The sequence below is a fragment of the Podarcis vaucheri genome (assembly GCF_965113315.1).
Source record: "Podarcis vaucheri genome assembly, chromosome: 1".
In the NCBI taxonomy this organism is placed as follows: Eukaryota; Metazoa; Chordata; class Lepidosauria; order Squamata; family Lacertidae; genus Podarcis; species Podarcis vaucheri.
The window spans coordinates 128,636,693-128,651,331 of NC_138759.1; the positions used below are offsets into that span (position 1 = coordinate 128,636,693).

The 14,639-nt window shown below is 41.3% G+C and overlaps 2 protein-coding genes across 3 annotated transcripts in view; both read left to right on the forward strand.

The window, feature by feature from the left end:
- Positions 1-14,639, forward strand: part of FTCDNL1 (formiminotransferase cyclodeaminase N-terminal like) — a 415,186-nt gene that overhangs the window by 260,248 nt on the left and 140,299 nt on the right. The gene's annotated exons all lie outside the window — the stretch shown is intronic.
- The window catches only part of SATB2 (SATB homeobox 2), a 122,133-nt gene that overhangs the window by 69,331 nt on the left and 38,163 nt on the right, over positions 1-14,639 (forward strand). Inside the window, exon 8 of one of the 2 annotated variants that reach the window (XM_082238746.1) lies at positions 12,102-12,314. The exons of the other annotated variant lie outside the window; for it this stretch is intronic. Within the exon in view, the coding sequence (XP_082094872.1) occupies positions 12,102-12,314 (213 nt within the window). The remainder of the gene's footprint in view (positions 1-12,101; positions 12,315-14,639) is intronic. 2 annotated transcript variants of the gene reach the window in all.

Here is a 14,639-nt window from a genome sequence, read left to right on the forward strand (position 1 = left end):
AAATTCCTTCCTGTAGCACCTTAAAGACCAACTAAGTTAGTTCTTGGTATGAGCTTTCGTGTGCATGCACACTTCTTCAGATACACAGGTTTGTTTATTTTTTATTTTGACTATGGCAGACCAACACGGCTACCTATCTGTAACTGGAACCATGGAAGGCACCACATTGAGCCGTCCTGTGTATCTGAAGAAGTGTGCATGCACACGAAAGCTCATACCAAGAACTAACTTAGTTGGTCTTTAAGGTGCTACAGGAAGGAATTTTTTTATTTTGACTATGGCAGACCAACACGGCTACCTATCTGTAACTGTACTAATGATGTCATCCAGGAACTGGGCTCACATTGCATCCAGAACAAAATGTTCCCTTAGTTTAATGAGCAGGGAAACCCCACATACTTTAAGTGATAAATATCCTGAAATGCCCACACAATTAAGAAAGGTTTGTGTACAAGATAAGCTTTCCCCTTTATGGCCAATGGGAGCACCCAGTATGGTGAGGCAGCTGCTGCTGCTGACAGCCCAGTATTGGGGGTGGGGACCAGTTCTTGAGCAGGACTGACACTTGCTCCCCAGCTTGGATTTATCATGTGGGGGCAGCCGGCAATATTCTGTTGTGAGGAAATGGTACCCTGGACAGCTCCATAGAAGGTTGAGGCTGAAGACTTCATGAGAGTGGAGCTCAAGTGTTGCTTCAGCAAGAGTCAGCCTCAGGCTGAGCCTTACATAGGACCTGCAGCTTTGTCTCAGTAGCTAGATCTACCATCAATGAGAGGAGCCTCTTCACTTAAAGGAAGTGGCAGCCTGTTCTAGCAGTTGTTTACTCAGTGTCAGAAGAGGACAGCATCACGTACTTGGGCTGGAGGGGTACTGGCACCACAGGAGACATGAGTGTGTGTGTTTTAGTTGTATCTGTTTAACCCCAAGCTGTGAGCTGTCTTGGATCCTGCACTGGGAGAAACACAGGATATAAACAAAGAAGTGATTCTGGTTGGCTAGGTGCCCTATGGGCACGTTCCTCTCCCAGTCTGAATCCCCCCAGCCTTATCCCCTGAAGAAAGGGAGTGTGAACCTAAGGTCATGATAGGCAGAAAGCTGCAATGTTGATGTTCCCTGGAGTAACATTATGTCGGTTCATTGTGTGTAAATGACATGTGGATTGCAAATCATGACAATGCTGCTGTCACCGCTGCAGTCTTGAGAAATAAGCCTAGCTATTTACTTGCCAGTTTATTGCACTTGAACCCTGAGATCCACCAACCAGAGCAAAAGTCTTGAGAAATAAGCCTAGCTATTTACTTGCCAGTTTATTGCACTTGAACCCTGAGATCCACCAACCAGAGCAAAAGTCTTGAGAAATAAGCCTAGCTATTTACTTGCCAGTTTATTGCACTTGAACCCTGAGATCCACCAACCAGAGCAAAAGACATACATTTTGTATTATTCTTTGTCCAAGGATTGGCTCTACATTACAGAACAAAACCAAGTCTTTCCACACAAAAATCCACTCATAATTATCCTCACTCCTACTTCCTTTATTTCACTACTATAACATCTTGCTGTTACATTGTGAAATAATTGGGAGCCAGGAATCCTAGATGTCCTGGGTGATCTACCCAGAGATCTACCAGTAGATCACAATTGGAGTGTGCCAGAAATTGCTATATCAGGTTAAAAAATGCTTGTTTAGAAAAGCATCATACCACAAGTAAAATTTATGTGTGAACGAATCCTTATAATGGAAATACTTCCTTTTTTGCAACAACATAATATTTTTGCTGAATAATTCCCCCAAATTTCTATTGTAGCAACAAGGAATGGTTTGGCTTTTCTAATACACAATAAAACCCAGAGAGTGGAATATTTATTGAAATCTTTGGATGCATAAGCACTGCTTTCTGTGATGTCAAGAAACTGAGCATATTTCTCCTTCCAAACTTTTTAGTGAAAGTATTTGTGCTCCCACTTGAGGCTTCAGCTATAAACTGAGGACTAGCCCATTTTGTGGGCACCAGCAGGGTGATGTGTTCTTGCTCCAGGGATACAATTTATCAAGCCTCTCTCTATATTTTTGTGTTTTTGTTTTTTTTAAAGGACTTCCCTTTTTGTGAAATTGGGCCCGGTAGCCAGATTTGCTTAACTAGTTGGATGATTAGCAATACTTGTTTTATAGAACAAACACAGAAAATGGGAATATTTATGGAGCTAAAGATTTTTCTTATTGATAAAACTTGTCTTTTGCTTATATAGATGGAACAGATATTGGCCATCAGAATGGATACCGGTAATTGTTGAAAACATTATCTTTTAAGGTCCTCACTTTATTTCCAGTTGCTTTGTGACATGCAAGAATTTTAATTAGCAGCTGTCACCCACTTATTGTTTGTTACAGTATATCTTTCCTCCCCCTTGAAATTTGAATGGAAACACATTGTAAAATGAGAAAGATACATTTTTTTCTGGATCTGTAGGCTGGTTTCTGTTTGTGGGCTCTAAATCACTTGTGAGGTGCTCTTGTATGCCTGTCATCTCTTTTCAAAAGAATCACAACAATGGCAGCATCCATGTAACAAAATGTAAGTCTGTAGCCTTGATAGTTGCACAGAGAAGATTAGAAATATGAGGGCAAAGTATAAAATAACTGGACGCAAGAAATATTGCAAAAAGAGGTTTTTTAAATATTGTGAATATAAATATATATTTTTTTCAAAGTAAAGGTCACTTTCTATGCATTTCAGAATAAGAATGTATTAATATGTTGTGTCAGGAAGAAACTAGCACAGCACTTAGTTTGATTATTTCCTTTGCAACAGATATTTGGAGAATAAATTGATCATGTAAAATCATGTATGAAAGCTGGTTAGTTTTTGCATTGCATGCTAAAGTTGAAGTGATATAGTGGATTCATATTGTATACAAAGGGAAGGTGCCATTGGGCAAAAAGGGCAAAAAGGGCTAGTGATTTGATTAGAAATGTCTTTTTTTCCTAGCTCATTGGAAGCCAAATATTATCTGACCTTTGTCTTGTCTGCTTGAAGAAGGGCAAGATAACATTTTCTTTTTTCTGTATTTATTAGGGGTATGAATCTGCTCTGTATGAACCCTGACTCATGAGCAGAGGGGCAGGGGATCTGTGCCTTGTCAGAGTGAAGTAGAGCTCCTATGAGGTCTGACAGGGCAGATCGGAGACCACACAGCACACCTCATTGCACTTTGTGACTCAGGCATAAAACAACAATAATAATAATAATAATAATAATTTATTATTTATACCCCGCCCATCTGGCTGGGCCTCCCCAGCCACTCTGGGCGGCTTCCATAAAAACCAAAAATACAATAAAATATCACACGTTAAAAACTTCCCTGAACAGGGCTGCCTTAAGATGTCTCCTGAATGTCAGGTAGTTGTTTATCGCCTTGACATCTGCTGGAAGGGTGTTCCACAGGGCGGGCGCCACTACCGAGAAGGCCCTCTGCCTGGTTCCCTGTAGCTTTGCTTCTCGCAATGAGGGAACCGCCAGAAGGCCCTCGGCGCTGGACCTCAGCGTCCGGGCAGAATGATGGGGGTGGAGACGCTCCTTCAGGTATACTGGACCGAGGCCGTTTAGGGCTTTAAAGGTCAGCACCAACACTTTGAATTGTGCTCGGAAACGTACTGGGAGCCAATGCAGGTCTTTCAAGACCGGTGTTATATGGTCTCGGCGGCCGCTCCCAGTCACCAGTCTAGCTGCCGCATTCTGGATTAGTTGTAGTTTCCGAGTCACCTTCAAAGGTAGCCCCACGTAGAGTGCATTGCAGTAGTCCAAGCGGGAGATAACCAGAGCATGCACCACTCTCGCGAGACAGTCCGCAGGCAGATAGGGTCTCAGCCTACGTACCAGATGGAGCTGGTAAACAGCTGCCCTGGACACAGATTTGACCTGTGCCTCCATGGACAGCTGTGAGTCCAAAATGACTCCCAGGCTGCGCACCTGGTCCTTCAGGGGCACAGTTACCCCATTCAGGACCAGGGAATCCTCCACACCTGCCCGCCTTCTGTCCCCCAAGAACAGTACTTCTGTCTTGTCAGGATTCAACCTCAATCTGTTAGCCGCCATCCATCCTCCAACCGCCTCCAGACACTCACACAGGACCTTCACCGCCTTCACTGGTTCTGATTTAAAAGAGAGGTAGAGCTGGGTATCATCCGCATACTGATGAACACCCAGCCCAAACCTCCTGATGATCTCTCCCAGCGGCCGCATGTAGATGTTGAAAAGCATGGGGGAGAGGACAGAACCCTGAGGCACCCCACAAGTGAGAGCCCAGGGGTCCGAACACTCATCCCCCACCACCACTTTCTGAACACGGCCCAGGAGGAAGGAGCGGAACCACTGTATAACAGTGCCCCCAGCTCCCAGCCCCTCAAGACGGTCCAGAAGGATGCTATGGTCGATGGTATCGAACGCCGCTGAGAGATCCAGCAGAACTAGGAAACAGCTCTCACCTTTGTCCCTAGCCCGCCGGAGATCATCAACCAGTGCGACCAAGGCAGTTTCAGTCCCATGATGAGGCCTGAATCCCGACTGGAAGGGATCCAAATGGTCCGCTTCTTCCAGGCAAGACTGCATAAAGTATGCCTTACCACAGAAAAACTATGTCTCATTCTCTAACTGTAAGGAAAATGCAAGGATGGAGTGGATGAAGGGTGTAGCTTTGCAGAAGCAAAACTCAGAGTGCATAAAGGAAACATCGGAGTGGGGGAAAAAACCTCCTAAGTGAGGTCCACGGACTTTTTGCTATGCACCTTTAAAACTCCCCACCTGCTCAAAATCAGTTTTAAAGGTGCATAGCAAAAAGTCCGTGGACCCATTTGTGTGCAGTTTGCCGCGTTTGCTACACAGGGGCACCATTCTCTTGTCTGAAATTTTCAGACCAATTTCCCACAAAATACTAAGTGAGCTTAAGTGATTCCTTTTTTATATCCCCCCAACTGCAACAGCTGTCTTTGTAGGAAAACTACTGTGGCCACCCTTCTGAAATTTGGTAGGGTTCAAGCCTTCAGAAAAGGTGATTATTACTGCATCCTCCCCCCAAATCTCTTTCCTCAAGGTAAAATTAAAAATACACATTTCTAAAACATACAAGGAATTCAACATTACTGAATCCTCCCCCCAAATCTCTTTCCTCAAGATAAAATTAAAAATACACATTTTTCTAAAATATTCAAGGAATTCAACATTACTGAATCCTCCCCCCAAATCTCTTTCCTCAAGGTAAAATTAAAAATACACATTTTTCTAAAATATTCAAGGAATTCAACATTGTGCTGTAGTGAATGTCTCATCAGCTCAAGCTCTTCAGCTTGCCAGGTCGAATGAGCCTCCTTTCTTCCCTGTCACAATTTGGAGGGTGTGTAGGGGGAGGAGCGGGGGAGAAGCCCCACTGCACAACCCAAAGCTCTCATGCAGGACATGGGCTGATGGGACTCATTAGGTGAACCTTGCGAAAGGTGTCAGGTCCACTACCCTCTGGCTGTAAGGTAAAGGTAAAGGTACCCCTGCCCGTACGGGCCAGTCTTGCCAGACTCTAGGGTTGTGCGCTCATCTCGCTTAAGAGGCCGGGGGGCAGCGCTGTCCGCAGACACTTCCGGGTCACGTGGCCAGCGTGACGAAGCTGCTCTGGCGAGCCGGCACCAGCGCAGCACACGGAAAAGCCGTTTACCTTCCCGCTATAAAGCGGTACCTATTTATCTACTTGCACTTAAGGGTGCTTTCGAACTGCTAGGTGGGCAGGAGCAGGGACTGAGCAACGGGAGCTCACCCCGTCGCGGGGATTCGAACCGCCGACCATGCGATCGGCAAGTCCTAGGCGCTGAGGTTTAACCCACAGCGCCACCCGCGTCCCTCCCTCTGGCTGTATTTGCCTGTAATTTGGTGGGCTTAATCCAATTTGGAGAGACTGCCATGCCTGCAAAATCCATCCATTTCTAAATTTGCAGCCATTATTTTTATTCCCTGCAACAGTGATTGTTAGGAAACAGAGCTTTGTTTTTAACAAATTGGCTTCAGACTCAAAACATGAATTGAATCAAACAGACCACAGAGTGACTCGGAACAGATTGGACTGCTTCCTAAGTGACACCTCTAGTATTTTTTAAAACAAAAATGTACACCATAGTTATTGTTCATATGCCTCTTAACGTTAGTTACAAAAGCCATTTTCTGAAGCTAATTTTGTGCAATTTTCTGATTGCCTGAAACTTTTTTCATGCTGAGTGGCACAAGGCGGGTGGGTGGGAAGGGTGTATGAATTCAATAGGACTTATTCTCAGGAAATTGGAGATAGGATAGCAGCCTTTTAAGTTGTTAGAATTAAAAGACTTAAATTAAGTCTTAAATTAAAAGGACCCCTGGACAGTTAGGCCTTCTGAACATGGCCTTCTGCTTTCCTCCCAGCTCATAAATGTATTCTGGTTCTTGGAAGCAAATGTGTTGCAAGAATTTTGGATATCAAAATATGTTGCTTCCTTTGTGACGTCGTTCAAAACGGTCTACTTTATTAAATACAATACTTAGCAGTTGCATGTGGTTTATTTTGCTCTTTCCTCACAATTCCCCTGAGCTCCAGAAGCACACACTGCCCTTCCTAAAAAGAGATACTGTAATAAAAAGAGACTTTATTAAGCTAATGTAATAGCAGCATTTTCTTTGAGGAGTAAAACATTTCATTTTTAATAATAAAAATTGAATTCCCATCATTGCACACTGTATACATTTTATTCAAATCAGCCTGAATGCGGCCGTTCCAAGGCTAAGGAGAGATCTCCTGAGATATATATACGTTAAGCATTAGTTAAATTAGTTTTAAGATTCAGACTCAAACCAATATGTGATAATGAATTAAAGTTTAAAGTAATACCAGTATTGAAAATGAGGACATGTTGTGAGACATAATGGTCATAATAGTAACTCCATAGCAATTACAGAATTATCTCTTTTATTAAGATCAGAGACTAGTCCTTTAAATATGGGTGTTGTGAAAATGTCAGTGAGCTAGACACGAGTGTTTTCTATAGCTAAATGCTAACATCTTAATTGCGTTGAATTTATTGAAATAGCTGAAACCCAGCATTTTTGTCACATATCCAAACAGACCTGAAAACATAGAAATTCAAAATGGAAAATAAGAGAAATGATCTTGCTGAATCCCCCCTCCATGCACACTGAAATTTCAAATGGTGTTTCTTTATTTGATTCTAAATGATGAGATTTTTCAGTAAATCATCTTTGCATTTCCTGTTCACAAGACTAGGAGTGCCTTATTTTTGAATGTAATTGAAGTTCTTATCCCTATTTTGATATTAGCCCTGGGACAGTACTGGGGGACTGCAGTTAGCTCTTCACATGTTACAGCAACACCATGAAAGTAGTGGTCAAAGGCCAGCATCCTAAATTATTTGGTGTCATCAGTAAACTTGGCCACCTTGTCGCTTGCCCCCCACTCTAGATAATTTATGAACAACTTGAAAATTACTGGTCCTAAATCAGATTTGTTTGAAACCCCACTGATTACATCACCCAGTTGCAAGAACTGTCAGTTTATTCCTACTCTCTTCTTACTGTTCTTTAACCAGCTACCAATCTATGAGGGGACTTCTAAGTTCCCATGACTTCTAAGTTCGCTCCTGTGTTTTGGGTGAGGGTCTGTGTCATAAGCTTTTTGAAAGGTCCAGTATACAATGTCTACCAGATCAATCCACATGACACTGTCAAAGAACACTAAACAGTTAGTGAGACAGGACTTTTTTTGCTCTATAAGGCTCACTTTTTCCCTCCTAAAAAGTAAGGGGAAATGTGTGTGCATCTTATGGAGCGAATGCAGGCTGCGAAGCTATCCCAGAAGCTGCGCAGCGATCCCTCTTGCTGTTCTGGCTTCTGAGATTCAGAATATTTTTGTTCTTGTTTTCCTCCTCCAAAAACTAGGTGCGTCTTGTGGTCTGGTGCGTCTTATAGAGCGAAAAATACGGTACTCTTGCAGAAGCCATGGTGATTCTTTTTCAGCAAGCCTTATCCTTCTGTATGCATGACAATTTTATCGTTGTTACTTTCCACCAATTTCCCTGGAACAGACAGTTTTCTGTCTCCTTCTTGATCCCTTTAAAAATTTATGGTATTTTGGCTGCTTTTCAGTCTTCAGGTACAGACTGATTTTAGGGACAAGTTGCATATTTTTATTCCAAAGGCCATCAATTTCAAGTTCCAAGTGCTTCAAGAACTGTTGAGGGGATACCAGTTGGATCTCATGATTTGTTCATTTTTAATTTGTCAGTAAGACTTAAATTGTTATCTCCTGTCACAGCTATTTGCCTCAATTCTTCACGTTCCCTTCTTGAAAATGTTGGTCTCCATGTGGTTGTGAGCAGCTGTTGCAACAGTGATGTGGGATGAGCCCATGGAAAATCAGCTCCCACAATTCTGCTGTAATGTGTAAATTTATGCCATTAATGGTTCGACTGTGAGAACATTCTCTGTAACAACCGAAAGTGATAATATAAACTTATTACCACTTTTGGTTGTTACCGAGAATGTTCTCACAATTGAAGCATTAATGATTATTTTGAGGTTTCGTTAGCAGGAGCAACTAAATCATTTGTTGCGAATATGTTACATATTGTAAAATGTAAAACCCCAAATACCTGGCATTTTGAAGACTCGTAAAAGTTTAGAATTCCAGATTTGCAAATCCTATATGCAGCACATTTTTTTAAAAAAAATTCCCTCACCCTCATTTTTAAAACACTTTTTTAAAAAAACAGTCATGTTGAAGTTGGAAGGCAATTCCTGTCCAGATAGCCATTTAATGAGTTGTCTCCCTGAGACTAGATAAATATTTGAGAAAAAGGTATGGTTACAGGTTTAGGTCTATACAGTAGAATTTTGGGCAGTGATCCTTTGCCCAGTTTTTTTTATGCCTGATGATCTTAAACTTGCATAACTATATGCAGAATTGGACATCTAGAGTTGTATGGCTGTTACTGTATAATTTGTCCCTCCCCCCTTTAAGAAAATGCTCTGTTGGTATGAGCTAATTTAGCCAATGGAATTTTATAGCAAATTACAAATGTTGTGGGTTTTCGCCTCCTGCTTGTCCTCTGTAGCAGAAACATGCTTTGCAGAAATGAAAACAATCTTCAGCTATCTTCAGGCATTTCTCAAAAATAGCATCATACAGTTTGTCTGGCTGGGCCAGTTCCCTTACCACACACCTGGTGTATATCACTTTAAAAATAAATTATGCCTCATTAAATTACAATTAAATGAAATCATGATCATTTGTTTTTCTTGAAGGAAGATGCTTTGCATATTGAAAGCCTAATTTGTTGCAGGTGAGAAAAAGCTGAACAGATTATTTAGCATCACTTTATTCTTTTTTTTGTAATCCCGATTGTTGGTTAGTATTTGTATATACCATTTCAGAACTATATGAATATAAATGATAAGTGCTCTCATGATATTTTGTTTTACTGACTTCATTATCTATTTGCCATCGGTTATCAGCATAGTCTGTCAGTACAATCTATTTTCAACCTTGCAATGAAATAGATTTCACTTTTAAGACATTAATTTTGCATGGACAAAATAGTCACATTCAACTACATCCTAGTCTGAATCACTTTGGGGTTCTTCTGCACATCTCTCTTACTCTTGAAAATGTAACATGGGAAATAGTTGAAAATAATAATAATAATAATAATAATAATAATAATAATAATAATAATAATAAAAGGGAAATGCTTTGACAATGCTGAACTTTTTCCATAGTCTTCTGGTTCCACTGGATCCTTTAGGGAAAGCGGGCCAGCATAGGATCCAGCAGATCATTTATAGTTCTGAGCAGCCCTGACCTTTCCTCCAAACACCCCATTTCAGGTGCTTATGCTGGCTAGCTCTGGAAGTAGCTCCCACTTGATTGAAGTGTATGACAAGCCTCTACTGCCACAGAGCCTTCCTCCATCAACAGTTCCTCTCCACTGGCATAGCCGATGGAGAGGGACTCACTGTTCATCCTATCACACACGAACAAGGTGACCACTCATATAGCTCTGCCTCCCGAGACTAATAAAAATTGAGGGATTTCTGTTCTGACTCATTACCAGGACTGTTAACTAGGATACCACTCTTCATACTTGTGTCCTGGCCTCCAAAATGCTGTAGGCTACTTAGCCCTGTAAGTCCAGAAAAGATGGGTGGTGGTATTGTGTGCCATAACGCTGTAGGATGCTGTCCTAGCTTGAGAAAATAGAAAAGCATAGTAAAGAAGAGGCTGTACATATATTTTCTCTTTCCCTATTGGCTTTAAAATACAAAAAAGCATACATAAGCAGTCATTGTTGAAAATATTGCCAGAAGGGAAGGTGTTGAGGATGGGAGTAGATTGCCCATGGAAGGGAGGATGAAGAACATTAGGAAAGCAGTGATTGGGTGTCTCTTGTCTATTTGCAAAGCGACTGTAGTTATTAACTAGGTATAGTGTGACTTTTTAGGAAGAAACTTTTCATAATTTTGTAGTAAGCTGGTAATCATCTGTTCTCCTAGGCATAGACATGACGCGTATGGTAGCACAAGTTTCAAAGCAATATTTGAAATTACTTAGTAATCAGTAATATTTATATCCCAATTATTGTCAGGATGCTGTCAGTGGCTTTGAGCTGGTTGCCCAGGAAAGTATAAAGACATGGAAAAGTTTCTTACCGTCCTTTTTTATTTCGATCTTTACAGAGAGAGGCTATAGAACCCAGCCTCTTGGATAATGGCATTGTCCCGAGTGAATCCCCACTCCCCATCTCTCCCATTTCCTCATTCGTCATTCTCACTGTCTCCTCTACGGATGCTGCTACATGTCCTCTGCCTTTGAGCTCTTTGCTCTCCTACTTTTAGGGCTCGCCAGGTTCTGGGAGATGGAGGGTCTGGGGTGCTTTCTAATGACAATGTGTCAGCTGGGTGTTGTCCCAGCTCTCCCATGATTTCCCAGCTTTTCTTCTCATCTGCCTCTGAGATGCTACCTCCCTCAAACCCCTGTTGTAAATCTATACAGTGGTACCTCTGGTTTCGAACTTAATTCATTCTGGAGGTCCGTTCTTAACCTGAAACCATTCTTAACCTGAGGTACCACTTTAACTAATGGGGCCTCCTGCTGCCGACGTGCCACTGGTGCACGATTTCTGTTCTCATTCTGGGGCAAAGTTCTTAACCTGAGGTACTGCTTCCAGGTTAGTGGAGTATGTAACCCAAAGTGTTTGTAACTCGAGGTGCTTGTAACCCAAGGTACCACTGTACTATCTTCTTCTTCCTCTTGCCTGGAAGGGTCAGGATGGGGAGGGGGGTCTCCACCATTCCTCCTCTGCCCAGTCCCTGACAATTGCTTAGGAACATCTTATGTCCCTTGCTAGCTTTCTGCGGGCCTAACTACATGCTATACAAATAACCGAACCTCTGGCTTCTTTCATGTAAAAAAAAAGCTTGATGAATTTGATGAATATGGACATTGCCGTATCTTGGCTTTCTAAATGAGGCAGTAAGCAATTTTCAAATTATTAATTTCTAAGATGAAGTATCTTGAGAATTTCTCATATTTGCAGCATTTTCTCCCATTAGAAAGAATTGACAGGTTTGCAGTGAATGAACTGTAACATCCAAACTCTGCCAAACATTTTTCTTCATAAGTCTCCTGTGCTGTTTAAATGTCTGAACTAAATTTACCAAACTTGGCAGATTCCTGAAGATGAACAGGGCTGCCAAGTGTTTCCAGCCTGAAGCAGTAAGAGTGAGAGCACTAATAGTTCTTAAAATAGTTTCAGGAGGCACCTGGCTATAATGGTAGTTTTACACTGACCCACCTGCCTCTTTGGCACCTCTTTGTTCAGGTTGATCTTAAATATATGATAGAATCTGAACAGAAATGCTCCTAAATAAACCACAGCCCCAAGAAAACAAGGTTTGTTTCTACAAAACATTCCCTGTGCTTTAACATCTTATGAAGGGTCTCAGCATTGCAACCTGGCTGGTTACAATAAACACATTTTTAAAAAGACTTGGCCTTTTTTTAATTTTTTGAACCAGGGATTGCTATCAGAGATTCTGCGTAAAGAAGAAGACCCTAGAACAGCTTCCCAGTCCCTCCTGGTAAATCTGAGGGCAATGCAGAATTTCCTCAACCTGCCTGAGACAGAACGAGATCGTATATATCAGGATGAGAGAGAGAGGAGTATGAACCCCAATGTGAGCATGGTGTCTTCAGCTGCCAGCAGTCCAAGTTCCTCCAGAACCCCCCAGGTAAGGTGCAACCCTATTATAATTGCTTTCACAATTGTCCCGTTATCCAGAAACAGACGGGCAGGCATCATTTGAGATGACCTGTTAGGATTTTCCCATCTGGTATTCAGTCCACTTGAGTGCTTCTTGGAACTTTGATTTTTTAGGGTTTGGAGTTGAGCTAACAGGATCATGTTATCTTCTGGCAATACTTTGTAGATGAAACTAGTTAGTATTTAATGCTGCAAATATAAAGAATGAGAATTCAATGAACTACATGAAAGAATTCAAATGCGGGGCAGGTTGCGCACATCAACTGTGATTGAAAGCATCACAACACTGATGTGCATGTGGAGGCCCATGGAAATGAGGGTAACTCCAGTCTCTTCAGCGATAGAAAATGCTCCTCATACACATCTCCCCTGTATGCTTGAAGAGAACTAGGCAGTCACTGCATCCTCTGAACCATGCTGTAGCCTGTGAGCACCATAGCTTTTCCATTAAGTGTCTATGATTTTACTCCATGATTGCCATACTGATTGGAATGTCATCCAGTTCTTCTTCTAACTAATGACAAGCCAGGATTTAAGCAGCCAGCAGAGGCCCTTTTTGAGATATAATGAAGGATTTGTTGAGGTGACTGCAACCAGCTGGTAGCAAAATACATTTAGAAAATACAGCTCATCCAGAACACAACAGCTAGATCGTTTACTTTGATTTGCCACAGCATTTGAGAGCTTTCACTGGGCTTTAGTTGTTTTCTGGGCATAATTCAAACTTCTGAGACCCTTCAATTGGTATTGTTATAATGAGGCTATTATTGGATTGTAATTGAAAACTAATAAAATTTATTATATATATATATGTGTGTGTGTGTGTGTGTGTGTGTACACACACACACACAAAAAAAAAAACCTAGTATAATTGCTAAAAAAGCAGAGTGATTCTTTTTTAAAACAATCAGTTGTGTGTGTGTGTAATTGTAACTGTGAAAGGCCTGTGTCAATAGACAAAAAACATTTGCTTGTAGCTGGAAAGCTCTAGGATTAGTTCCCAGACTGCCCTCCTTGGCAGAGCATACCACAGAGAAGGTGCCACACCTGTATTAGCTCTTTCACCTTAACACTGAAAAAGGGGGCACCCTTGAAGGGTCTCAGAAGTTAATCTTAACATCTGATAATGTTCATGTGCGAGTAAAGAGTCGATTGCAGCCAAAGTAGCCAAGTGAAGGTGCCCCTTCTGCATTATCTGGAGGAGTGTACTGTATATAGAAGATGGCTCACCCAGGAAAAACATAATTTGTCAGCACTAGTAGTATACCTTAACAGAAACAGGGGAAAATTTCTAAGTTATAAAGTGCTATAAAATGCATATGTGATTTCTACCCAAGACTTGTCACTTAGAAGGGACATATTGATGCTAGGAGACTGCCTTCAAAACAGCCAAAATGGGTAGACAAGAGAAAATGTATTACAAATTAACGGCAAATTTGTTCTGTGCCAAAGTTAATCCTATATACAAAATGTTGTTTCCATAGATACCAATCTGTGATATGATTTTGCAGTGTGGTGGGTAATCTGAGAATGTATCAAGAAATACAGTAAATACCCCCATTGTATTCCCTGTTGTTTTAGTTGTTATCCTTAGTTTGTAGCTTTACATTGATAAACTATTATTTTGAGATGTGTCCCTAATATTACGTGGCCTGTGCCAAACTAATCCAGTAAAAGAGTCCAGGGGTATTGAACATGAAAATGTTTAAATGCTGCTTTCTTTCTTCTGTGGTAAATTTATTTAGTTAATTTCTATATTCTACACATTTATATAGTTCTGTCATTTTTCTGTTTGAAGAAATGGCAACAAAACTTCCTGAAAACAGCATTTAAAAATTAACAATTATAAAAATACAAATCAAAAACTCATAAAGAAACAAAAGAAATAAAAAAGTTAAGTAGCAGCCCCAGCACACTCTTGTTTGCATATTGTGTGCTAGATTTTTTTCAAACACTAAGCTAAACCATGGCTTAGCACACACAAACTAATGCGCAGATTCTCTCAGAGTGAAGATCGTGGCCACTGTGCTCTTTGCCCAGTCCTGCTGCTGCTATCCTGCCCAGCACTAAGCCATGTTTGCTATCGTGTTGCAGCTGAATCTGTCCCCCAGACAAACCACATGCAACAAATGAAGAAGAAGACTAGGTTTACAGCTCATGTAATGTACGGTAATCTCTAACCAAACCATGGCATAGCCCTGGGTAGCTGCAGTATTCACTCTGGGAACTCATTCAGGGCATGTGGAAACTGGGTCGCAGTTTCTGTCAGAAAGAGAAATAAATAAAACATATT